This window comes from Ylistrum balloti, unplaced genomic scaffold (genome assembly GCF_031769215.1).
Source record: "Ylistrum balloti isolate Yb309-2 unplaced genomic scaffold, AGI_CSIRO_Ybal_v1 Utg369936, whole genome shotgun sequence".
NCBI classification, from domain to species: Eukaryota; Metazoa; Mollusca; class Bivalvia; order Pectinida; family Pectinidae; genus Ylistrum; species Ylistrum balloti.
This window is the reverse complement of record NW_026782046.1, coordinates 961,835-974,361: the sequence shown is the minus strand read 5'-3', so window position 1 is coordinate 974,361 and position 12,527 is coordinate 961,835. Positions and strand designations below refer to the sequence as shown.

Genomic DNA, 12,527 nt, shown 5'->3' with positions numbered 1-12,527 from the left:
TTTACATTCACAAGTTGTTATTTTTTACAGGTCATTTGTTTTTACAACTCATTATAACAGTCAGTAACATGAGTTAGCATTAAATGTCATGAGTCAATGCGGACTCAATTTCCTGAGAAAGTACAGAAACTGCATTTATTTATAAAATGTTAGAACAATTCTTTACACATGATCTTCACTGAAGATACAAAAGACCTATTTTATTACATGTATCATAATTTTTGTTTTATCTTGATAGAAATTATCACATCATGTTACAGTATTAACAGAATGCATGAACATTAATTTTTTACATTCAATGATGCAGATGTAACACTGAGATATATGACGATGACAGAGTCAGTATATCTTGTTTCGAGATTAGTTTGATTTGATACAGAGGTCTGGTTATATCAAAGCAGAGATTTTTCGGCATTTTTTCACTGTTTAAATCAGTCTTGGAATGCCAAGAAGTAATTTAACATGGTCAGGTTTGTATTGCAATTTAAAGATATGTATTAGTTACACCCAGCATAAATTTCACCAAAATGGAGATTTATATCTTAGTACAAGAATTTAATCAGTCCATAATTTTGAAACGTGACTTTAAATAAATGAGGGAAATTTAGTTTGTGTTTCAAGTCGGAGGGTTTCCTTTACAGTTGTCTCAGAGAAAAAATGTCATAATTTAAGGCCAGTATAGACAGGTGTCTAGAACAACAGGGGCCAGTTTAGACAGGTGTCTAGAACAACAGGGGCCAGTTTAGACAGGTTATAAAAGTATTACTGTATCCTGTAATAAGCCCAGATGGCCAGCACATTACACTGGACTCAACTGTCAAAGAATGACCTCTGTACAGGGAAATCAAATAACATTATAGATTTTTTACATACAGCAATATGTATGGGGTGGGCTTATTACCAGACATGATCTGGTTAAGAAAATAACTGTGTAGCATTTCTCCATTAGACCAGATTCCTTTTATTAAAACAACAAGAAAATATGTCTTCTTGTAAAAGGTGGAGAAAAATTACACCATTGGAAATGTAGTGAACGTTTAAATCATTGTTAACTGTAAAGGTGATGTGTTTCCTTGAATATAAGAGAAATTTCTGAAAAAATAACATTTTTGTTAAATCTATTCATTCATTTGGTGAAGTTGACTTTAGATGGGGTCAAAGAGTTTAGCTATGTGCATTTGGATGATAAAACTGATCTAGTTTTGATGGACCAAGCACCAAGTGTGTAATCGACTAAGAATGCAGAGAGAGAGATACGTAATTGTGATGACCTCAGCCTTGCTCCCAGTTCTCAAATGAATTACTGATGATAAGTGTGACAGAACCCAGGAGCACTGCAAATCTGATGGAAGGACAGAGAAGATAGAGTGGGGTGAAGGATGGGGAAGGTGTGGGGGACAGATAGAGTTAGGGGATAGAGTAGGGAGGTGGTGGTATTGGGGGGAGGGGAGATAGAATAGGGAGGTGGTGGTATTGGGGGGAGGGGAGATAGAATAGGGAGGTGGTGGTATTGGGGGGAGGGGAGATAGAATAGGGAGGCTGTTGTTTTGGGGGGAGGGGAGATAGAAGAGGGAGGTTGTGGTATTGGGGGGGGAGGGGAGATAGAGAGTGTCAGCCATTCTCTCAGTTAACCTAACATTTGTTTATAAACATACCTTCACGAACAAGTGGCATTCCTTATCTGATATTTTCCTCTTCAGTCTATTACTTAACTTCCATCCCCTATTCTGTTTCAAGTTTCTGTCAATCTCTTGTGTTCTGTTGCTTTTTTCTTTTTCTGTCTTTCTTAATTTATATTCTTTCCATCTTCTTTTCGTCTTTTGTCTATGCTTTTCTGTCTGTTGCTTTCAGATCTCTCTGATAGTCTTCCTTTTACTTCTTTTGCTCTCAGTTTATTCCTTCTGTCTATCTTCTCTCAGTTTATTCCTTCTGTCAATCTTCTCTCAGTATATTCCTTCTGTCAATCTTCTCTCAGTTTATCCCTTCTGTCAATCTTCTCTCAGTATATTCCTTCTGTCAATCTTCTCTCAGTATATTCCTTCTGTCAATCTTCTCTCAGTATATTCCTTCTGTCAATCTTCTCTCAGTATATTCCTTCTGTCAATCTTCTCTCAGTTTATCCCTTCTGTCAATCTTCTCTCAGTATATTCCTTCTGTCAATCTTCTCTCAGTATATTCCTTCTGTCTATCTTCTCTCAGTATATTCCTTCTGTCTATCTTCTCTCAGTTTATTCCTTCTGTCTATCTTCTCTCAGTTTATTCCTTCTGTCTATTTTTTCTCAGTATATTCCTTCTGTCTATCTTCTCTCAGTATATCCTTCTGTCTATCTTCTCTCAGTTTATTCCTTCTGTCTATCTTCTCTCAGTATATTCCTTCTGTCTATCTTCTCTCAGTTTATTCCTTCTGTCTATCTTCTCTCAGTATATTCCTTCTGTCAATCTTCTCTCAGTATATATCCTCTGTCTATCTTCTCTCAGGATATCCCTTCTGTCTATCTTCTCTCAGTTTATCCCTTCTGTCTATCTTCTCTCAATATATTCCTCCTGTCTATCTTCTCTCAGTTTATCCCTTCTGTCTATCTTCTCTCAGTATATATCCTCTGTCTATCTTCTCTCAGTTTATCCCTTCTGTCTATCTTCTCTCAGTATATATCCTCTGTCTATCTTCTCTCAGGATATCCCTTCTGTCTATCTTCTCTCAGTATATTCCTCCTGTCAATCTTCTCTCAGTATATTCCTTCTGTCAATCTTCTCTCAGTATATTCCTTCTGTCAATCTTCTCTCAGTTTATCCCTTCTGTCAATCTTCTCTCAGTATATTCCTTCTGTCAATCTTCTCTCAGTATATTCCTTCTGTCTATCTTCTCTCAGTATATTCCTTCTGTCTATCTTCTCTCAGTTTATTCCTTCTGTCTATCTTCTCTCAGTTTATTCCTTCTGTCTATTTTTTCTCAGTATATTCCTTCTGTCTATCTTCTCTCAGTATATCCTTCTGTCTATCTTCTCTCAGTTTATTCCTTCTGTCTATCTTCTCTCAGTATATTCCTTCTGTCTATCTTCTCTCAGTTTATTCCTTCTGGCTATCTTCTCTCAGTATATTCCTTCTGTCTATCTTCTCTCGGTTTATTCCTTCTGTCTATCTTCTCTCAGTATATATCCTCTGTCTATCTTCTCTGAGTATATCCCTTCTGTCTATCTTCTCTCAGTATAATCCTTCTGTCTATCTTCTCTCAGTATATTCCTTCTGTCTATCTTCTCTCAGTATATATCCTCTGTCTATCCTCTCTCAGGATATCACTTCTGTCTATCTTCTCTCAGTATATCCTTTCTGTCTATCTTCTCTCAGGATATATCCTCTGTCTATCTTCTCTCAGTTTATCCCTTCTGTCTATCTTCTCTCAGTATATATCCTCTGTCTATCTTCTCTCAGGATATCCCTTCTGTCTATCTTCTCTCAGTATATTCCTCCTGTCTATCTTCTCTCAGTATATTCCTTCTGTCTATCTTCTCTCAGTTTATCCCTTCTGTCTATCTTCTCTCAGTTTATCCCTTCTGTCTATCTTCTCTCAGTATATATCCTCTGTCTATCTTCTCTCACGATATCCCTTCTGTCTATCTTCTCTCAGTTTATTCCTTCTGTCTATCTTCTCTCAGTATATATCCTCTGTCTATCTTTTCTCAGTATATTCCTCCTGTCTATCTTCTCTCAGTTTATCTCCTCTGTCTATCTTCTCTCAGTTTATTCCTTCTGTCTATCTTCTCTCAGTTTATTCCTTCTGTCTATCTTCTCTCAGTTTATCTCCTCTGTCTATCTTCTCTCAGTTTATCCCTTCTGTCTATCTTCTCACAGTATATATCCTCTGTCTATCTTCTCTCAGTATATTCCTTCTGTCTATCTTCTCACAGTATATATCCTCTGTCTATCTTCTCTCAGTATATTACTTCTGTCTATCTTCTCTCAGTTTATTCCTTCTGTCTATCTTCTCTCAGTTTATTCCTTCTGTCTATCTTCTCTCAGTTTATTCCTACTGTCTATCTTTTCTCAGTTTATTTCTTCTGTCTATCTTCTCTCAGTATATCCTTCTGTCTATCTTCTCTCAGTTTATTCCTTCTGTCAATCTTCTCTCATTATATCCCTTCTGTCTATCTTCTCTCAGTTTATTCCCTCTGTCTATCTTCTCTCAGTTTATTCCTCCTGTCTATCTTCTCTCAGTATATTCCTTCTGTCTATCTTCTCTCAGTATATATCCTCTGTCTATCTTCTCTCAGTATATTTCTTCTGTCTGTCTTCTCTCAGTTTATCCCTTCTGTCTATCTTCTCTTAATATTTCCCTTCTTTCTGTCTTTTTTTCGGTATATCCCTTCTGTCTCTCATCTCATATTCTTAATCATTTATGTTTCATTTTTCTGTCTATCTTCCATCCTGTGTCACTTTGTATTTTCTCTTTTTGATTGTCTTTATTTTTCTTTCATTCTTCTTACCAAAGTTTTTTTCTCACTCTGTCTTCTTATTTTTTCTTCATTTCTCGTCTTTTTCATTGTCATTGCTGTATTCATCTTCCTGGATAGAATATCACACATGTTGACACTGCTCTCTTCATTATCTGAGGCTATTACATAATTTAAAGGTCAAGGTCACTTACTACCAAAGGAAAATGATGGTCATCAATGCTATATAACATCTAACATCATTTTATTTATGTAAGGTCAAAGGTAAAGGTCACTTAATACAAATGCATCCATTAGTCTTCATTATTCTTTCACTCATGTCTTCACAGTACATACATTATCTTTCCTTCTTTCTTGGTCTCCATCTCTCATTCTCTCAGTCTTCTTTTATTCTGTTTCTTGCAAATTTATCTTTACCTTGAAATTAACATCACTTTTTTTCTGACAGAAAACAATAATATACTGTATTCATCCCACAATAAGCCCAGTAGGCTAGTTCATTGTGATCCTGAAGAATGATGAGAGAAACCACCAGGCTTTGTTGCTGGATAAATAAGAATGAAAACATTTTGTTTTTTGTTTCCACAGAAGCAGCAGCAGTACAGCTTGGAAAAAATCGAGAATTTGTCACAAGGCTTGTGGAGTGGTGTGATGTAGATGAACATGCAGGGGTCAAAGGTCAGTAGTTCAAATATTGGTCTTAGTAAAGGTATAATTGTCTGAATTATGAAAAGGTCTTACAAGATATTAACATTTTTGTTTGTTTGTTTGTTTGTTTGTTTGTTTGTTTGTTTGTTTGTTTTGCTAATCACCCAGAGAACAGCAAAGATAGTTTTAATGCAAAGTTTCCTTAAATATAGCTTCCTGTTTATTGTTCAGACAGGTAGCCACTGGCTTTTACAAGGATACCTCACCTCTAAATGACCTTGACTGTTGAAAGGGCAATCAAAACCACTGGAAATATTATGTACTGTATATTAGTAGATAAGTGGGACTTGATGCTGTTAAATGAAAATTGTGTTTAACACAATAGATAGATTAGAGGTAGTTCATTAATAAGCCCAGATATCCCATTCATAATCTCGGGTCAAAATCAGGGGGTGGGCTTATTACAGGACAATAGTGTTGACATTGTTATTTTAGACTTACAACAGTACTAAGCAACCAATGTGATGATAAGACTATAAATAGTCCTGCCATTTTTGTGATGTCACAATGTTCTTGGCAGTCAATTTGTGTTTTGACTGTTTCCATTGCTAGAGATATATCATGGTGTATGATGAGGTTTGAACTCATTAAAACCAGATACATAATAAGTATTGGCCAAAATGTGACTGGTAACGTAGATACAAATAATAAATTATTTTCTAATATAATTACATTAAATATGATTGCCAGATGCCTCCCTGGCAAATTTTCCTTGAAACCCTAGTGGCATTGGCCAGGAGGTCACTTGTAGTAATTAAATTCAGAAAACACTTCATTGTTAATGATTTAAAAATTCTTTATTAAAATTCTTTGTTTCCCAGGAGAGGCTACACGATTACTGGCATCACTCATTAAAAACAGCCACTCTTCAGATGTCATGAGGAACGTTGTGAAAGCTGACGGGATAGAACACCTTGTTGCTATGACTGTGTCAGAACATGTCGTCATGCAAAATGAGGCTCTGGTGGCCTTGACCATGATAGTATCAGCTGTTTTAGGTCAGTTGCATTAGATTGTACAAAAAAAATTACATCATATTTTCAAGACCTACAGAATTAGTATTTTATTGTGTGAAAAAAAATTGATATTTTGATGGACACAAAAATTAATGATATAAAAATTTACATGAATTTACAAAGAAAAAAAAAAGAAAAACACTTTATTTCAAAGATTTATTAAATTGTTGTGTTCAAGATGTTCAACCACATGAAAATTTTGTAAGAGATTTTCAAAACATTTCAGTATCAGTAATATGTACAAAATTTTTCATTTCAACATGCACAATATCTGTGCAGTACATGATTGTTTCAAGGTATATATAAAGATTTCGATGTGTAAAGAGATGGAATTAAGAATGTGTTTACTCGTTATTTATGACCCCAGATTAGCTAGTATGTATAATATATAAAGAAAGTTAATATATCTGTTACATGGTTTACAAAGTGCAGATTATATTTGAAGATCAAATTTCAGAAATTTAATAAGAAAAGATTGATTCATAAATTTAGTTTGTTGATAAATGACTTAATTGATTTGTTAAGACATATGACCTTGACCTTTAATGACCTTGATGTTTACAGAGGATGTAGCCCTGGCATTAAAGCAGTCAGACCTGACTGAATCTATTACCAGTATACTACAGAAAGACAACGCCATCCCGGAGATCTTATGCAATACGTTGAAACTCACCAAGATCATTTGTTCAGCAGGTAACTCTAGCACTGATTAATTATGGACATTTCAGTCTGAATTTTTTATCAGACTGAACAAAATAAATCTTTAATGTGGTCACCTCTTTCAAAAAATTGGCTGGTATTCACCTTCATTGTTACTATACATACAGGGAAACACTCGCTGTATGATTTTGTTCACTTTCACATGAAATTTTCACTCGTTATTAAATTCATTGTAAATATATGAACCTTATATTTCAATTTTAAGATACTACTTAAGGAGACCTTTTGTTTTTCTCATATTTAGGAAAAAGAGAAAATTTAAGAGCTGTGTTTCTGTAAACAGTATGGTAGAGTGGAGTTCCTGGGTGCTCTGTAAATAACTTTATATGCTAATAAATTTTTGAACATTATTTCTTAAATGAATAGGCAAGCTGATAGAATATGTAATAAAAAAAAACACATACACACAGTAATCCCCTCTCCATCCCAACATTAGTGACCGATATAATAGGTTTCTTGATATCTGCTAAAGAAAGAGAGTTATCAGAGATAAAAGTGTTTTTAATGGGATCATTGTTTTATGCAAAATAAGTAAGCATCTAAAATGATGAAAAATATAATACTACAACAGAAATGTGAAGGTAGAGATTATTTTCTTTAGATAAGTCTAGAACATTTCGTTGCAGTCAGTTTTCAGTTTCAGAAGTTCAATGAAGTCAAAATAATATTATATTATTTATTTATATTATTTTAAATTATTTTAGAATTTGATTATTGAGCTATTTTTCAAATTTAGATTTCTAACTGATCTATGCTTCTACCTGGTAGATTGGATATTCATCCATGTATTTTGAAAATATAGTAATAAGGTCAACATTATGGAGGTCAAGGTTAGATAAGGTCAAGGTCAGATAAAGCAATCAATGTTAAATCACAATTTATGTTTAGTCTGTTATAATATACAATAATTTTTTATCAAATAGCTGGATTATTTGTAATTCATGGGAGTTTTAGATAATCAGTTGATCAATTTGATTACAAAAAAACTTTTCTAAAGCCTGTTTTGATAATCCATGACATTTTATAACTAAAATTCATTATTGCCCTTCATCCTGACAGTTTGCGACCGATATCTTTCTGCGATTTGTTTTTCTAGTCTCACTTATAGTTTTATTTACTAATTTTAATTGTGTGGGGAAAAGAGTTAATTTCTAACATGTGTGTCTGGTGTGTGCTTAGTAATACTTACTGATTTTAATTTCGTTAGAAAAAATTAACTTTTAACATATGTATTAAATTGTAAAATTGTACTTTCATGTTGTTGGGATGTGTTTCTTTGTTAATCAAGATTCACCATCAATCTCATCAGTATTTTTTTCCTGCTATGTCTCCAGTATTCATAAAGCATAATTGTGCAATTAATATCTTTTAATGAAATTAGTCCCTTGAAATTTAAACCCAAGTCATTTTGGGACAATAATCACAGAATTTTTGTGTTTATTCATGACTTTCTACTATGGTATTACTAATAGAACTTTTCTTTCTTAGAGGTACAAATAAAAACACTGGAGCTATCTACTTAAATATCAACAACTGGGTGAAAATTGAATGATCAATGATATATATTTCTCCTTAACCGTCTTATACCCTGAAATATCATTTCTACATACCGAAAACTTGTCTTAAGAACTTTCCAGCTTGAAGTCAGATGCTGTACCAAGGGAGATAACTCTAAACATATTGCTTCTATTTTGTATGATGTGAACCTATATTAACCTGAACAGCCCTCCATATTTTGAAGACAACCTGCTTTTTAGGAATTAACCTTTTGTGCTTGCAGATTGATATTTTTTCCCCCAAAAGAAACCTTTTTCCTACGGATATATGTGACACATCACCTTTTCCATCGCTATTTGTAAATATTGTCCTGTTGTATTTTTAGCTTAATTTTTCAAAAGCATTTGCTTGATATTAATTTTCATCAATTTTTTTTTTTATAACAAAAATTCAAGTATATTGTTGTAACCTACTGCAGATTATAAAATTGCTGTCATGTCTCAAAGAATTTTCTTTTAATTTCGAATTATTTGATTTTATCTTTTTTTTTTTTTTTAATTATGTGTGTCCTAGCAACAAGATAAAAGGCTGACCAATCAAATCACTGTTTACTTTGCAGCAACTCCTCCCACCAATCAGATGATTCCTTGCAGCATCCTGGCCTGTGCTGGTTTGCTTTCTGATATGCAAAGTATGGACTTTCGATGTAGATTTCTTTGTGTTGTTGAGTAAAATTTTGTGTTTCATTTTTTCGTGCAAGTAAGCATGACGTTGTTTTATTATTTTTCAGACATTAGCTGTTTTTTTATTGTGATCCTGCTTCACTGATTATTGATTCATGTTTCTTCTTTATTTATGTAATTGTTTGTTTACATATGTTATTTTTTGTAGATGTTTACAATTTGCTTTGCTTGACACAATTTTGTTTACAAGATATTGTCTTCAAATAATTGTAAAAGTGTTGATTACAAATCTGTAAATGTGTACCACTTTCTCTCTTGTTTTCTTTACATGCCACATGTATCTTACACTAAGCCCATGCCTGGTAATAAGCCCACCCATATATATTGCTGTTAAGTAATAAGTCCACCCATATATATTGCTGTTCAGTAATAAGTCCAGCCATATCTATTGCTGTTCAGTTATAAGCCTACCGATATCTATTGCTGTGATTAATTTTGAATATAAAAAAGTAGATTGTTAAAATTATGGTGACCTTTTAAGAGGGCAAAGGAAAAGTCAGACAGGACATTCTTTAGTTTTTGAAGTTTTAACATCCATGTGCATTTAATAAAATGTGAAACACGTAGTTGTTCATAAAAATTATCGTATTGGAAAATTTTTGAATAAGTTGCTGGTTCATAGTTTAAGAATAAAAGGCATTATGAAATTTAAAACAATGAAAACATCCTAGAAATCAGCTGCAGTCTTTGTTTTGATAGGTATGGCTTCATTTTGGAGAATTACTTGTGTGCAACTTTAACGCTTCTGACCTGTGATCAGTTGATTAATATACAGTTAAGTTAAAGTAGATATTTATGTTTATCTTAGCACCAAACCTCTTTTGTATACAAGCAACATACTTAAGCAGCAAGACATTTCTGATTCATGATTGTGACACACATTCATCATGTCATCATAATGACATAGCCATGATGTCATGATTCTAGTCTTGTTCTGTCTTATTCTTTCAATTCCTTCAATTCCTTCATTCTTATTGAATTTGAATTCCATAAATTGGTTTGCATTGATCTTGATCTGGATGTAGCTAAGATTTAAGAATAGAAAAACAAACATCATCAACATTAAACTGTACACCTGTGTTATAATTCATATCTGTGGTATAAATCTATACTGTACACCTGTGGTATACTGTTCACCTGTGGTATACTGTACGCCTGTGGTATAAATCTATACTGTACACCTGTGGTATAAATCTATACTGTACACCTGTGGTAACCTGTGGTATACTGAACACCTGTGGTATACTGTACACCTGTGGTATGAAACTTATACTGTACACCTGTGGTATACTGTACACCTGTGGTATAAACCTATACTGTAAACCTGTGGTATACTGTACACTTGTGGTATACTGTACATCTGTGGTATATTAACACCTGTGGTATACTGTACACCTGTGGTATAAAACACATACTGTACACCTATGGTTTAAAATTTGTCTCATTTAAAAGACAAGTTGTGTTTACATCATGGAAACCACCTGATTGGTATTAAGAAACCACTTGTGTTTAAAGGTCACATGACCTGTATTAAGAGGCCACTTGTGTTTAGAGGCCACCGGATCTGCATTAATAGGCCACTTGTGTTCAGAAGCCACCTTATCTGTTTCAAGTGTTCACTTATGTTTAGAAGCCACCTGATCTATATAATTTTGTGTTACAAAAAAACGACCTGTGTAAGGAGACAATGAGTGTATAAATAACATTTTAGGTCTACTATCTATTCAAATTGTTATCGCTAATTCTTGAAAATGGCTTGGTGGATCTTTCTAAAATTACATATGTAGGTTCCGCTTGGTCCTTAGTTGTGCCCATTTGATTTTGGGTCAAATAAGAAAAACAAAATGGTTGACAGGCGGTCATCTTGGATTTTTTTCAAGAAAGTTTGTTGTTGCTATTTCTTCCATGAAATGTTTATTTTTTGTATAATTAAGCGCAAAAAAAAAAACAGTGGAGATAAGAAAAGAAAGGAAAAGATTCATTTTTAAAGAACAATTAAAGATCAAGTAACAGTGGGCCACGATCCCTCTGGGATCTCTTGTTTAATATACCATTGTAGTTATTCTTAGACTAAAGAACAAAGAAATCACCTGACCAGTCTCGAGAGTATTTTATAAAAACAAATTTTACTTATTTGTAGATTTCAAAGTCCTGAGTTCAATAAGTAGAGACTATAATTGAAATGTTTGTGTTACAGGTACATTAAAGGAAGATATTGCGACATCTGGTATTGCCGGCCTGACGGAGAAACTGACCAGACACGAGGATGAAAAGGTAAAGGAGGCTGCTTCATCCCTTCTAACCACCATCCAGATACTGACCACAGAAAGATGACCATCAGATCTCGCCTCTCAATGAGAATTCAAACAAGTATTGCATCTGTCCAGGGTTAGCAGTTTGTAGCTTTGTAAACATGCCTACGTTTTGTGTTATCACTTCATGTTATCTGGAGTTTTCTCCCTAATATTTGTTTGTCACCTGTCATTGATGGGAATCAAAAGATGAAACCCTGACATAATCTTAAAAGGTATTGCCATGCATTCATTTTATAATAGGTTTTTTTTTATATATATATATATATTTTGTTGAAAAAACTATCATTTTATATGTATTGAAAAAGTGCTGTAACCATATCTGAATGTAGTATAATTTCATTTTCTACTTTCTGGATTAGAAATAATATACAAATGTTTATATATCCTTTTTTAAATTTCATTTAATTTTCTAATTCTTTAGTCTTAAAAAAAAACACCATAGTAAACCAAATCTAAAATGGCTGTTTCTAACACAGTCGGGGAAAAAAGTACAGCATTTTAAAATGAAATATTTTGTCATCTTTTATGGCAAAACAGGGTACCAGTATTGCCAGGGTAAAAATTACCTAAGATGGTGACATCCATCCTTTTAAACATGTATAATAATGATTTTAAATGTTTTAACCTCCATATGATTATTAAATATAACTTTTTAAAATGTCCTAAGGCCTTGAGAGCATGATAAGTTAACATTAAATTAAAACAAGTATTATATACCATGTATAAGTGGGAAAAATAACCATTTTTATGAGAATACTAATAACCAAATCAAGTTGATTTTAAAATATGTTATTAAGATAATTACTACAGGTTAGAAGTTAAGACAAAGTGCAAAAAAAATTTCACCATCTTTTTGTCTTTAAGGAAACACCTTCTTATGGCCTGTTGTTGTGTCTATATCTCCAACAAAGAATGTTTTCATTGCGGTGTGTTTTCCTCTTTGTTTGAGTCGCCTGCTCCTTTTACTGAAGAGAAGATTTACATACAGAGCAAACACATATAAGGATTTGTTTTGAGAAAAATCTACAAAATTTCCAGCAAGGTTTTTTAATCCTTTTGGTTAAAACATCTAAGTGACCA

General features: G+C 33.3%; 1 protein-coding gene across 1 annotated transcript in view; it reads left to right on the top strand.

Annotated features, from left to right (window-relative positions):
* LOC132547172 (rap1 GTPase-GDP dissociation stimulator 1-like) overlaps window positions 1–11,466 on the top strand; it is a 42,551-nt gene extending 31,085 nt beyond the window's left edge. The window contains exons 12-16 of the mRNA XM_060210927.1: window positions 5,037–5,126; window positions 5,978–6,154; window positions 6,737–6,865; window positions 9,009–9,080; window positions 11,330–11,466. Of these exons, the coding sequence (XP_060066910.1) occupies window positions 5,037–5,126; window positions 5,978–6,154; window positions 6,737–6,865; window positions 9,009–9,080; window positions 11,330–11,466 (605 nt within the window). The remainder of the gene's footprint in view (window positions 1–5,036; window positions 5,127–5,977; window positions 6,155–6,736; window positions 6,866–9,008; window positions 9,081–11,329) is intronic.
* The last annotated feature ends 1,061 nt before the right edge of the window (window positions 11,467–12,527 follow it).